At 43.2% G+C, this 14,875-nt stretch overlaps 1 protein-coding gene across 4 annotated transcripts in view; it reads left to right on the top strand.

Moving 5' to 3' along the window:
- Nucleotides 1-14,875, top strand: part of LOC125750780 (sodium/calcium exchanger 1-like) — a 61,851-nt gene extending 46,976 nt beyond the window's left edge. For 2 of the 4 annotated variants that reach the window (XM_049029024.1, XM_049029023.1), the window contains exons 5-9: nucleotides 5,079-5,185; nucleotides 6,629-6,753; nucleotides 7,780-7,879; nucleotides 7,999-8,271; nucleotides 9,672-14,875. In XM_049029024.1, coding sequence (XP_048884981.1) covers nucleotides 5,079-5,185; nucleotides 6,629-6,753; nucleotides 7,780-7,879; nucleotides 7,999-8,271; nucleotides 9,672-10,051 — 985 coding nt within the window. In that variant the 3' untranslated portion in view covers nucleotides 10,052-14,875. The remainder of the gene's footprint in view (nucleotides 1-5,078; nucleotides 5,186-6,628; nucleotides 6,754-7,779; nucleotides 7,880-7,998; nucleotides 8,272-9,671) is intronic. The other 2 variants (XM_049029026.1, XM_049029025.1) reach the window with 1 other exon arrangement.

The following is a 14,875-nucleotide window of genomic DNA, read 5'->3' as shown; positions in this document are numbered from 1 at the left end:
AGTTACGGTGACGGGGAAGTGGCTGCCGGTCTGTTCTGCTCCATCTCTGCCTGACTGGAGAGGGAGGCACGGCAGGCAGCAAGGCGGAGGGCTGGAGATAAGTAGGTCTGAGGAGCCTGATGGGATGCATAGCGACTGGGAGCTCCACCCTGTTCATGACAGCAGCTGCACGGTTTCTAGTGTGTCTATGGACTAGACGGGCATTATTCACTAAAGGGGCAAAGCAGAAGTACAGGCTCCTGTCTTCCATAATCCCTTCATAATGTCCTTTATGCCATTTTACATTGAACTTCAAAATGCTGTGCATCACTCTGTGGGAATCCACAGGAAGAGCCGATCCTGCAGTAGCACAGACACGCCGCACACTCCTCCACCTCATTCCCGCCTAACACACCCTCCCCATTCCTCTCACCGGCTGCCTCTTCCCAGGGGTGCTGGATGGCACAGTAATTCTCTTCAGGTGATTTCAGCTCTGGCTCCCTCCAGGCTGTACCATCTCATCCTTACAATAGCTTATTAAATAGATACGTGCTCTGCAAGCGTCCCCCATCTCCAGCATGTTGGTATGATCCTCCGATTGCTGCTGTGTGAAGGCTTGGGCCTCGCTCTGCTAATCAGGTTGGGGGGCTGCGTGTGGAGATGTGTCTGCGAGGTGGGTTTTCTCTACGCTCCACCTCATTCTGCTGCTGGCAGATCCAATACAGATGCTCCTCACTTTACGATGGTTCAACTTACAATATATTCACTTTACGATGGTGCGATACCAATGCACATTTAGTCATTATGAAATTTTTTAATTTTGATCTCCTCCCAGGCTGAGGGCTGGGTACACTGGGAGAGACTACAAACATAAGTACAGGCAGAAAATAATAAACAAGGCATGAGCAGAGAGAGAGAGAGATAAGGATCATGCACTGATTACAGCACGTTGCCAGACCCACCACATAACAAACCACCTCAGGGATGAGAACCTGAGTGCAGCCACATGGCAGGTGGTACCTCAGCACCACTCCAGTCCAAATGGACCAGCGTGAGTTTTTCCCAGTGGCTGGACTGACAATCCTGCCACCAACCCCCAAGTTTTTCTCTGTTGGCAAACCTCCTTATAGGGCTGGATGTACATTAACGTCGTGCCCAGGACAAAGCAATAGCAGGTTAAGGGCCTTACTCAAGGGCCCAACAGTGTAGGATCACTGCTGGGCATTTTCAGGATTTGAACCATGTTCCTACAGCACTCTCCTGGTCCCTGTGTTCCCCTCTCTCATCTCTCCTCCCTTTTCTTTCTCCATGTTCCTACAGCACTCTTTTCCTTGTTACATGCTGTCATCCGAGTTCCATTTATGTAATTTTTCACTGCATTCCAGTGCACCAAAACATACACGCATTTATTCTACATCATTGTATTTTCAGTCAAATGTATGACTTTTTTAATTGAATAATTCTTTGGAAACACGTTTCTTAATGTTTTCGTGTTAAGTCATTAAAAGGTGTAATAATTTTCATCTTCTGTGTACCATAATAGCCCCTCGCCTCTAATTGCCCTTCCTCTAATTGCTTACATTAGTTTCCACTCCCTCAAGTGAAGGTTTTTTTTTTGCTTCCCTTAGATACATTTGTGGTTACATCTTCACGGATAATGCTAAGATTCTGTCTAGTACTTAGACCCGCTCATGCATCCTTAATAATCCCAGGTGGTTCGTATCATTGTGCTACTATATGCTTTTAGTAATTTTCCAGACTGCTAGTTATTGCAATTAGTTGCAGCAAAGCATGTACACAGAGCATTTAATGGGTGAACCGCTTCATTCTAGGTATATTTTCTTATTCTGTGCCTCCTAATGGTAAGTGGTAAATACCTCCATCATTTATAATAACAGACTGGATTCCCTCAAGATTACTTTTGAAAAGAAACCAAGTCAAATATGGCAGAGAGTTTACAAGATTTATTTCTGTTCGTTAAAAACTTGAATATCTTGTAATAATATAGTCTTTTTTCCAGGAAAACACTTTAGATAGTTAAGCTTTTAAGATCCCTAATGGTTTAATGAAAATGTGTCAGTAAATCACATGCCACATTAAATTCTGTATACCTGTGCTTAGTCTCTGTTGCCGTTCATCCTGTGGTCTGTCAGCCCCCGGCCCCGCCCATCTGCACCCCATTGGTCACATTGTGAGGGAGGGGGTGGAGCTTATGTGCCCTTTGAAGGGCTAATTGAATGGCCAGACTGAACAAAAAGCCCCTTGGAGACAAGATCTTAATTGAGATGCTGGAGCACAGTCAACAAAACATTGGGGCCATGATAGATGTGAAAGACTTTGTAAGTTATTTCATGGGAGATTATTTAACCAATGGCGTCTAAGTATTATTTGTAAGTGTGCCGGGGGGGGGGCAAAACTAGACATGGATGGGTTCTGTGGCCCTTTAAACCAAAAATGGTAATGTTTACGGACCTGGGAATGTAGAACAAAGCACAACAAAACGAATAGCAAAAAAAGTACATTAAAAATGTATGAAGTGTTTACAGTTGGGGGGGTTTCTCCCCAGCGATGTTTCTGACTTCCGTTTCTTCTTGGCTCCCTTTTATTTAAAATCTGATCGCATCGTCCTCGTTAAGCGGAGCCAACTGAACGGCATCAATTAGGCGATCTATGCAGGAGGCCGAGTTTCTGAAATGTGATGGGCGGATGCAGCCCTGGCTTGAAAACGTATGTCTGCTCATTTAGGGTCATGGTCCAACAGCAGAAAATTGCTCCACGTACAGACGCTTTCTTGCTGACCGATATTATTATAACCCTCTGCATGAAATACTTCACAGGGCGCTGGTATGAAATATAAAAATAAATTAACTGATTTAAATCTAGAATAAATTTAAATACATTTGTGTCTTTTCTAAGCACTTGGTTATACCTGCACAGACAGTAATAATGTGGAAACTAAGATTTTGGGCAGATGTTACAGCAAAGGGACCTTTTTAGACCATTTTAAAATGCCACATTTGTCTTTCATTTAGCTGGCAGAGAACCAGCACTTTTGCAGCCATAGCTGGGAGAAATAAATGTAATTAATTAAAATGCACCAGGGCATTAGAGACAGTGACTGTGCTCACCTCTGTTCCCCAGGCTGGATCTCTGCTTGGTCATGTGCGTTCATTGTGGTGTCGTTGGCTATGAGGGCTGTGAATGCATGTTCTCTCCGTGCCATGCTGGTCTCATGGCGTGGAAGGCCCTGCGATGGCCATGCCCACCTTCTGCCCTGCCTTCTGCCCCGTGTTTCCTGTGACAGGCTCCAAGCTGACTGTGACCCTGTCTTGGAAAAGAGGCTAGACGGATGGATAGATGGATGTTTTGGGGTGTGTAGTGAGCCTGGACAGGAGCTGTGCATTCTGGGAAAGGCTTTTCCTTCCTGGGATGGCTTCCCACACCTTGAGACTATCTGCCTCGAACACCTGAGCCCCTTCCTGTGTTTCCTGTACACAAGAAATTCCTAACATCCATCCATCCATGCATCCATCTTCTGTAACTGCTTGTTCTATTCAGGGTCAGGGTCCAGAGCCAATTCCGCAGGCTATAGGCTCAAGGCAGGGAACAACCCAGGATGGGGTACCAACCCATCACAGGGCACAAGGCAGGGAACAACCCAGGATGGGGTACCAACCCATCACAGGGCACAAGGCAGGGAACAACCCAGGATGGGGCACCAACCCATCACAAGAAATGGGTAATACTTTCAATGAATACCACGTCGATAAGAATCTATGAACACATTCATAACACATTATGATGCATTTATGAAAAGGCATTATAATGTTGATGATAATACTTCATAAGCTCTGATCTCACTCTCATCTATATTGCAGTATATATACGTTAATAATGCTGTACAAAACATCCTTAATTCTTATACTGACCATTATAATGCATTATGAAGGTATCTATACTGCATTACAGATAAGAACATAAGATAATCAACAATATAATGTCTTGTATTATTTTATTTTTATTTTATCATAGCTATGTTTATAACGCTTTGTGAATGCTTTATAATGTATTATGAATGTGTTCATAGATTCTTATAGACTCGGCATTCATAGAAAGTGTTACCAGGAAATATTCTGATTTCTTATCAATGGCAAACTAAGCAACACTCCCCTTTTCTATTTTTATCTTCCATCTTTGTCTAACTACCTTCCCTTTGTCCTTTAAGTCTCTGCTCAGTCTCCTCTAGATCTGTATCAAAACCAGTCTGTTAGCGATGCGTCGCCAAGATGTCGGCCCAGCCGAACTGCAGCAGCGACGCATTAGCCCAGAGTCAGTAATCTACAAAGATGGCGCATTAATGACTGCGCTAATAATTATCACTGATCACATCCATGCATCTCGTACCAGAGGATGAATCTAATTTGGAAGCCAACATGAAACCTGTTATGACGCCCCAGGCCCACGTTTGACACTGCAGTACTATAATTATCGGTGCTGTCTGAGTTTCACTTGCAAAATAATCCTCCGACTCCTGCTGCTATTTCATATTGTTCCCATATTGCTCCATAAACAATTAGCCTAAAAGCAAAGCGAATGATCAAATGTTGCTATTTGCCACCAGTGGTGTTGAACAAAGTCTCTGCATGGAAATCCACAGGGAGTTAACTGTAAAGTACTGTAGCATTAGGGCTACATGTCTGTGAATGTTACGGAATATGTTGTGTTTTTTCCCTCCAACACCTTCCCTACTTGAAAAGCGGAGGGAAGGTTATAAAAGCACAGGAGCCGCATTATCATTGATTGCTCCTTATATGTTGTGTTACGATCTTGTCAGCAATCGCTTTTGTTTATTCGGACTGGCATCCCATCAAGGGTGAACTCCAGCCTGCTGCTATAAGCGGCCTAAGAATGGCTCCGGGTCCCAGTGACCCTGACTGGCACAAGTGGGTCGAAGACTCATTGAGGAATTTATGTGCTTGGCCCGACACCTTTGCTCCCAAAGTGACATACAAGTGAAGCAGATAACTCCTAACAAGCAAATTTAAGTTAACGATACCTGAGTGCTGATCACTGTAGTGACCACCCTTGTCTTCCTGCAGGAAGGTAATAGAGGTGAAGATCATCGATGACGAGGAGTACGAGAAGAACAAGACCTTCACCATCGAGTTGGGCGAGCCCATTCTACTGGAGATTGGACAAAAACATGGTAATCAATAAATAGTGGCAGCTTTGTGATTGAGGTGTGCAGCCTTTTATCTGGGTTTTTAAGGTCCGTGGTATGTGTGAAGTCAGTAGGTGACCATGTTACCTGGCATTTAGCGGCACTGAGCCTCTGCTACAACCTGTGCACTCTGAAAGGAAGGTGCATCCAGAGTCGTCAGTAATTCAAGGAGGTATCACACCGTCATACTGTATGGTTACTGTCTAATTCATGCCATATATTCAGAACCTATATTCTGAACCTAACAGTTCAGCTCAGTAAGATTCTAACTTCTGGTTAATATTTTTCTTGTTGGTCATTCAGAAATCAAAAAGATTTAATAAGCCGTTACATCCTAATAATGCTTCAAACAAAGTTTAGATTTCTAATTTCTTTCGTACCGCTAATTAAATGGTGGAACAGTGGATCCCATAGACACTGAGATGTTGATGGAGATGTTGATGGAGATTTTGATGAAGTTTATTGTTATGTTATGAGTCATTCATTTGTTAGTGTAGCATCACTGTGTTTTATGAGGTCCATTGGATGATTGGCTCCAATAGATGTTCTTCCCTGAGAGAGTGACATTGTCAGATTGTGCGTCAAATATCACTGAGGAAACTGAAGAAGTTCCTGCCCTGTTCTCTGGCTGCCGCGGTGACGCCGTTGTGACATTAGAAAGGGGAAATGAGGACAGAAAGAACCACAATGCAGAACTAGGGCAGATGGTCAGGGGGTTTACCACTAATGGAAAATTCCAAATGAATGTAAATGAAAATAAATGTCTGTAATATTATGTAGTAACAGAGAGCCTAGAGAGCTGAAACGCTTCTGGAGAATACCACCAAATGTATCCTGAAATACTAAGAAAGCCAGATATATTTATATGCAGCAACAAACAATATATTCACAGTATATCCATAATATCTTAATATTTTGCCATAATTTTAGTAAAGCATTAAATCAGATTCGGTGCAGAAAATAGACACTGATGGTTATTAAGTCGCTCTCTTTCTGCGATGTTTCATTTTCGTCTCGGCTTTAATCATGACATTAGCATTGACGGTGTCCCACAGGTGCTTATTATAAAGCGGCAATAAGTTCTCCAAGGAAATGGAGTTAGGAATGCACAGCACTTAGAAAAACATGTAGATTGAAAAAGACATTAATATAAATCTGAGGAGGTGGAGTAGGCAAAATGGTGGCATGGAAAATAATGTTCTGTGCGTATGTAGGGTTTTGTATCCAGACTATGTGCTTTGATGCAATACTGGTCAGTCTTTTGCTCCCTTTCATCTCTGAGCTACGGCAGCAGTTTTTTTAGATGATGTAAGGTGTTGAAATAAGAACACGCAGTCTTACCAGACGGTTTGCGGCTGTGTTGTGAGAGAGGTCATGCAGCTGGTCATAGTCTTGCTGATGGTTCTCCCCTGTTCTACATCTTTTCAGGAGACTCCAATGAGAACAAGCCAGCAGTGGGAGCTGAGGAGGAGGAGGTGGCCAAGATGGGCTGCCCCAGCCTAGGGGAGCACACCCGACTGGAGATTGTGATCGAGGAGTCGTATGAGTTCAAGGTAGATGATCACAGTCAGTTTTGAATGCACCACTTAAGCTGCAGGGCCCTTCTGGGTAACATTTCTGATCACGACTATGAATCAACATTATGCTTGAGTAAGGAAAACGGGAAGAAGCTTCTCTGGGGCCACAACATCCCAGTCACCATACAGCAGAGCATAATGAGAACAAGCTTAAACAAACAAACAAGACGTGATTAGCCAATCCGAGGCCAAGAGAAAACTGCTTGGTTTGAAGGTCATTGCACCAACTCCTTACAAATAGTCTTGAGGTCTTTAAAGATGTAGAGAGTCTAGACCTTGGAAAGAATCTTGAGATGTTTAACGATGTAGGGAGTCTAGACCTTGGAAAGAATCTTGAGGTCTTTAAAGATGTAGGGAGTCTAAACCATGCAAGAGTCTTGATGTTGGGAGTCTTGATGTAGGGAGTCTAGATCTTTGTTGTGTTTCTCTCATCATGAAAGCATGAAACCAGCAGATTCCACCACAAGATCTTTATCCTTTTCATTTATTATTGTTTAGGCTTTGTATAAGTCTCGCGGTCAGACACCACCGCACTCAGTATCTGGCTTGGTCTTTTACATCAGGTCAAGGATTCCGAGTCCCTTTCTGGAAAACTCTATCACACATGTGCCAATTATCTACATAAATACATGACCAATGCCTGGAATCCAGAGGAAGCCCTAATTAAAATTAATTCTGCCTGCCAAAGGTTAGAACCCAAAATAATCTGATTGAACTTCTCCAAGTATTTCCCACAAACCTGAACCAATAACATTGTTTCTCTGGACAAAATAATTAGCAGTAGACTAACCAACGCTGTTTGACAACTGTTTTTCATAGATGTCTAGTTCATGCGTAGTTTTGCTTTGATCGAATTGTGGTAAAAGCGAGGTTTTGGTTTTGTTGGGCAAACCGCGTAATCAGAGCACTGTGTTTATATTACAAAACACGTGGTACGACGCTGGGCAATGAGGTGGTGAGTGCCTGGGCAGGGAGTTTTTGAGCCGGAGTGTTTGTGTTCAGAACACGGTCGACAAGCTCATCAAGAAGACCAACTTGGCTCTGGTGGTGGGCAGCAGCAGCTGGAGGGAGCAGTTTGTCAGTGCCGTCACAGTCAGCGCAGGTCAGTGTCTCCACTGCATCCATCCTCCCAGCCTGCCCGACTCCCTATGTGCCCGTCAGCCTTGGCAACCCTGCCCACAGACACCCCTAAACCCAGGCATGTCCTCCCCCATCCTCCAGGTGATGACGACGAGGAGGAGAGCGGCGAGGAGCGCCTTCCCTCCTGCTTCGACTACATCATGCACTTCCTGACAGTCTTCTGGAAGGTTCTTTTCGCCTTCGTGCCGCCCACTGAGTACTGGAATGGCTGGGCCTGCTTCATAGTGTCCATCTTCCTCATCGGGGCCTTGACGGCCATCACCGGGGACCTGGCCTCGCACTTCGGCTGCACCGTTGGCCTGAAGGACTCCGTCACTGCTGTGGTGTTCGTGGCTCTCGGCACGTCTGTTCCAGGTTCAGGCGGCTTTGTATTCTTCCTCCCTCTTAGTTCTGGCTCATCCTTCTGTTCTGTGTTTTTTTTTAATGAATCACCAAAGTCTCACTTTATGACAGGGCTGCTCAAATCATGGTTCTCAAGGTCTGAGCCCCGCTGATTTTCCAGCCTGAACCAGGTGTGAAGCTTCTGTGGCCAATCAGAACCAGTAATTATTAAGCTAAATAACTGACAGAACTGAAAACAAAGCCTGGATTTGGAACTGAGGGCCAAATCAATGACAGATTTGAAGAGATCCGCTTTTTTTGAAGAGAACCATCCTTATTTATGAATGAGGCAGTTATTAAAATGTAGTTATTAGATGTGTGGATTGTGGTTAACCAACCTGGGGTAACCTGCTGTTATGCTTTACTCAGCTTTACATCCACAGTAATTTTAACAAAAGTAATTATTTTTAACCCACATGACCATTCCGAGCTAAGTGCTACGTGTCCATTTGTGTAGCAATTATGTATCAATCGTTACAATTATGTATTATCAATAATTAGCATAATTATTTTATATTTTACACTGAAATTTGTCAGAAGAGATATATTTCCATATCAACCTTAAGATTCAATCCTGTGAATTCAGAAATGAATTAATTAATCCATTTTAGTTTGGTGACTTATGATAATATCATAACACAAAAAAATGCTTCAACTCACTAAAGGAGGAAGTGAGGATTTACATGATCTGTCTACCTTTGAAATATATATTTTTAATTAAAACAAAAAAATTAAATAATCACCTTGTGCCCATTGCTTCCAGGATAGGCTCCGGACCCCCTGCGACCCAGTAGGATAGGTTTGGAAAATGGATGGATGGAAATTAAATAATCATAAATTCCAGGAAAATTTAATTGCATAATAAAAAAAATAATCTTTTCAAGCATTGACTTCACTATCAAAAAAATAATACCTTTTAGTAGAATTCATCAAAGTCAAGTTCTTTGTCCAGCACAAAACATACTGTTGGCACTAAGGAACATAATACAGTGGAGTGATTTTTGCAAATGAATATTTGACGCATTGGTTTTGAGCTTTACCATTAGGTCTTTGTAGCCCTTGTAAATTATTTGAATTAACTTTAATCTTTTAAAACATTCTGGTGGCTCTGAATGAATGTTCCAAATGAAACATCATCATTTTCTGCAGGTATCGCAGATGCTGAAAGCTCAGGTCCAGGAAGTACAAACCGAGACCGAGACTTTGTTTCAACCAACCAGTTGAGTCCTCGGTGACTATGACTCTTTACAATCAACTGGTTGGTTGAAACAAAGTCTCGGTCTCGGTTTGTACTTTTTGAAACTTAAACCTTTGAGGTATCCATGCCTGGTCCATGCTGGGTCCCAATACCATGTTCGTTTTTGCCCCTCCAGATACTTTTGCTAGCAAAGTGGCAGCCATACAGGACCAATATGCTGACGCCTCCATTGGCAACGTGACGGGCAGCAACGCTGTCAACGTCTTCCTGGGCATCGGCGTGGCCTGGACTATCGCCGCTGTCTATTGGCGCAGCAAGGGCAAGGAGTTCCGCGTGGAGCCCGGCTCGCTGGCCTTCTCCGTCACACTCTTCACCATCCTGGCGGTGGTGTGCGTCTTGGTGCTGCTGTACCGCCGAAGGCCCTCCGTGGCGGGGGGGGAACTGGGGGGGCCGCGGACGACCAAGTTGCTCACCTCCCTGCTCTTCTTCTCCCTCTGGCTGATCTACATCTTGTTGGCTTCACTGGAGGCTTATTGCCATGTACCTGGCTTCTAAGGGGACTAGCCTACGGCAGCACCCACCCAAACCATCCTCTCAGTCAGTGATATCAGCAAACACCCCCCCCCCCTCCATCTCACCCCCGTCCAAATGCTCACCTACTGACCAGTCAACTCTACTCAGTGTTATTTAATTCTGGTAATTTAATGGATTTCTTTGGATTAACAGTCTTACCAGGATCAGTAAGGTCCTACTAGGGACATAGTTCCATAGTTCCTGTCAATTATTATTTTAATAGTTAAATATTCCTTCCCTTCTTCATCCTGGGTTATGCATACAAGGAAATTTGATCGTCAATGGGAGAAAATGAAGTACAATTCTTCCCGTACGGCTGAGAGAAACGAGTGTTCTGCCTCTTAAAGAAAACTATCTCCACTTCAGCCTTCCATAGAGTCACACGCCTGTGTCCTGCTGCTGTGAGGACATTGGTGAGGAAAGCCGTGGAGAGCGACAGAAGTGAAGATTCCTAGGAAAACAAGTGGGTCACTCGCTCAGAGAGATTCACACTCGTCAAGGGCATGGATGGTGCTGCCAGGATTTCCGAAAACATGGGAAGACACCTTACCGTGCGGGGAGAGAACTATAACCTAATGTGACATTATTCTGCTCAGGAGGAAACGCGACAGAGACGATAAAAGCAGAGATGGTTTAGTTTAGAAGCGGACCTTAACTCAGTGACTGAAGATGATGTTGGTGTTTTGCTGTATATTTTGTGTGTTAAATGTGCTTGATTTGTTGACGTCTGTAAGAAAAACGAGTGAGGTCAGCTATGTTCAACGTGACAAAACCCCGTATGATGTTAGTAATACTAAAATTCCTCATCGGCTCTGGCGTACATAAAATGCAAGGTACGATTTTAATGCATATCTGCACTAGGAACTCCATTTTTTAAAACTGTATGTTGCCTTCATGAGCAAAATTTGATGTCGACCGTTCCTGTGCATGGGCAGATTGCTGCATCAGAAATGTACATGTGGGAGCAATACAAAGCCGAAGAAGCAGTTAAGCAGATAATGGTCTTCTGCTGTTAGTCCTCAACTCCATCAAAAAGATAAGACTTTGGTTCCTACATCCATACTCTGAACCAGGACTAACAGTTATACAGGCTGTAGTTATAGTCTCTAGGTGTCACACTATCCCTGTCATCAGTTCCAAGCTAGAAATCATTCTCTCTCAACCCAGCTGCCCTGCCCAGGATATAAAAAGACTATGGTGATGTTATAGTTAAACATTAAGCATGAATGCTGTACTGTGCCTCTCCATTGTGGGAGTGAATGCCTTCTGTGCTCGCTGTCTGTATAGGGTTGCAAAGATTAAGGAGGGCCTGGTTTCTATTTAAACAAGCAGCAACACATAATGAAAAGTCAGGAGCAACTTGGAACCAACAAGGTTCTTAAGCAGGTTCAGGCAGTCATGCTGAATCCACATCCACAGTTTCGTCGTCAGTGCCGGGATGCTTGGTATGGCTTTCATATGACTCTCCACCCAAGTACTGGCACCCAACCCATGGTGCTGCGTGGAGTGTATGTGTATTACAGTATGAGTAATGGGTTTGACTGACCGAGCGGCTGGTCAGGGGAGAATGACATCCTCTCTGCTGGATGGCTGGACAGCTCGTTCTCTTCCAGTCTGCATGTGTGACCGATGCCAGCAGCACTTACTGTACTGACACCATTCAGAAAAAGCATGAAAAGTACATTTCCTCCAGCTTTCTGGAATTTTCCAAATTTTACAGAAGACCACTCTGAGACTGTGGTCACCTGACTATCTGCAAATACGTTTTATAACTGCAAACAGTGTGAAATATGAACACAGCAAAAACACAATGTGGATGAAGTGGATGTGGATGTGAACAGCATATATTGTACACATTTACCTTTGTGTTCTCAGTTAACAATACAGACACTCCTTACTTAACGACTGAGTTCCATCCCTACGACTTAGTCATTAAGCAAATCGGTCAGTAAGTGTGGAGCTGCCCCTTGCCGATATCTCAAGCGTGCTGTATGGGTAGTGGGTTTGTCTCAGCCATCTTTAGATACTGTTTTAATGACACCTTTGCGCCATTTATAACATTTTTAGTATATTTGTAAATGTTTACAGGTAGTGGGAAATCGTTTTTATTTATTTTCGCTGACATCCTGTATTATGGGGTGTACGATGAAGTACAAATTTATAGACAAGTTTAGTCCTGGAGATTGCGAATGCTAGTGTAGTGAATTCTGAGTGACTCTGGGAATGAGACAGACGGACACTGCGCTGCCGTTCCCACGAGCAAACTTCTTGTACAGCGTACAGTACTGACTGGCCAGAGCTGGTCGTAAGTCCGGGCGGTAGTTAATCAGGTAGGTCGTTAAGTGAGGGCTGTCTGTAATGTACTGTATAGTTTACATTTAATGTGATGGGAATGGAGATTTATCTCATAAAGGTAGATTTAAAAAGACCAAAAGACACTTTTAGCTTGACTATTTATATTTCTAAAGCGTATTTATATACCGGTACTATTTATTAAGTGTGAAAGTGTGCAGTTAGCATATTTTTAGTTCTCGGGTTGCTAGGCAACCGCCTCTAAGAGTCATTGTCTTTTTGTCATTATGCTTGTCTGTTTTAGTGGGGAGCAATTGCTAGCTGTACCCTCCTTATTGGGTCATCCAGCCTCTATTTCACACTCGCTACAGTCATTCTTAGTGATATTAAGTGTGTCCTACTGAAGACAAAAATCTGCCTTAACTGGTATCTCCACCTGCTTTTAAATAGGGTGGGGGGGAATTAAATGTGACCTGTGAGAGATTCCGTCCAGGTGGTCGGGCACGGGTTGGGGTCACACTGAATTCCTAAGTGAGGCTGCCCCAGCGTTTCCTCCCCACCTAACGCCACAAAATGATGTTCTATAAGATTATGAGTTATACATGACCTGAGAGCTGACTTGGGATCTTGAATACTGCAGAATGCAGCTCTCTTACAATTAGTTGGTGCCATTGCGTGGAACATACTTCCTTATGGATCTGGTCCTAATGTAATGTCCTATCTGGCAAAAGTCCCGCTTCCCTAATCCAATCAGCCAGAGTGTAGCTTCTCAGTGGCTCTGGGCTGATGACCGACAGCTGCTGGAGGAGGAGGGGTGGGTGCAGTCCCTTAGTCACCCCAGTGCTGTGCTACACACCGAGGGATAAACGCGCTTTGATACTGACACGGCTTCCTTACTCCTCTCCGTAAGTGTATCACAGAGGACAGGCGCTCATCAAAACCACAACGTAGAGCCATGAAGTGGATGCGAACAGCATATCTTGTACACTTTTACCTTTGTGTTCTCAGTTAACAATACAGACACTCCTCACTAGTCTGAGGGACCAGATGCAAATACTGAGTTCAGGTCCAGAAAGTACAAATCCAGACCAAGATTTTGTTTCAACCAACCATTTGAATATAAAGAGTCACATACACAGAGTATTTAGCTGGAACAAAATCTTGGTCTGGATTTGTACTTTCTGGACCTGAAATTTCCACCTCTGGAAATTTCATGACATAACTGATACACTATAAGTAGCTGTTTAAATGTGTAAAATTGTGCAACCTTTACATTTATAAGTCATCCAGAGAGAGATTCATTCTGGGTAAATGTCTTTTATGCAAGCATCAATGAGTGCCATTAGAATTGTGTGAAAAAACAGCATGGGTGGCGGCTTGACCGAACAGAATCGATATTGTGAATGTTGTTCATTTTCTGGAGTTAATGGCTCTGTGATTCTTAAAGCGTAAGCAGCACATCCTGCGTTTACGGTCAGTGTTAGAAGGGAGGGCACCGTCGTAAAAACCACAACCAGATGTGAAATACTGAAATACCGTGTCTCTGTTCGAACGTGATCCGCTAGCCTATAGCCCTGTGATGGACAGCCACACTGTCGATGTGATAGTAGTAATTCTTCCGTGTCCAGATACCAGTGCCAACTGGTGAGATTCTAGACAGAACTTTTTCACTTTTAGCAAAGAATGGGACCTGTGACGTCCCGCACACAAAGCAGGCACTCTTTTTGGTGACTAGCCACATCGTTTACGTACTGTTATTTGGCCGCCGTCGGTAGATGTCACGTCAGTCAGATTACGTTGAAACTAACAAATGAAAAAAAATTTGATGTGTATTACCAGTGTCAGAGCTTTTAAAATCCCTACATCTGCGAAATAACTGCTTCGAGGTTTATAATTTGCTTGTGGTACATGCCAGCTTCATTGAAGTATAGAGATTTTGCATACGTCGCGAAAATGGAATGCTAGGGAAAACAGGCAGAACACAGTCTCTGTATGGTCACTTCACTTTTATAACGTTATGCTTCCTTGTCTCTCTAGTGTTGATACATCCTGCTTTTGTTTTTCCTGTACCTGTTCTGTCTTAATGTCAACCATCTGATATCAGCATTTGTTTGATTTAAGTATACTTGATATTTTGGTTATAAAATCAAAGTTTGTAGCCCTGTTTTTAAAAGACTCACTAAGTGCTTTTAAAAAGTTTGTTTTGTTATACTCTTGTTCTGTTTTTCATTTATATCTGTACGTTTATTGAACATTTAGAAACTTTGTTTGATGTCACAATAAGGTGTTTTCAGTCACAATAAGGTGTTAGTCAGAGTCAGTATAAATGTATGAGAGTATGTGAGATTGCATGCTTCCCACGTCAATGGAACCTTAAATGTGATGTACAATTATATTTTCAAAGGAGGAAAAGGACCTTTTGTTTACAAAGTAACCATTTGTCTTTGTTTTGTCTATTTATAAGTTCATTAAAACCTCGAAAGACACCTTATAATTTAGTGGATCTGAGTATTA

This window comes from Brienomyrus brachyistius, chromosome 10, assembly GCF_023856365.1.
Source record: "Brienomyrus brachyistius isolate T26 chromosome 10, BBRACH_0.4, whole genome shotgun sequence".
NCBI classification, from domain to species: Eukaryota; Metazoa; Chordata; class Actinopteri; order Osteoglossiformes; family Mormyridae; genus Brienomyrus; species Brienomyrus brachyistius.
This window is presented reverse-complemented; position numbering and strand designations above follow the sequence as displayed.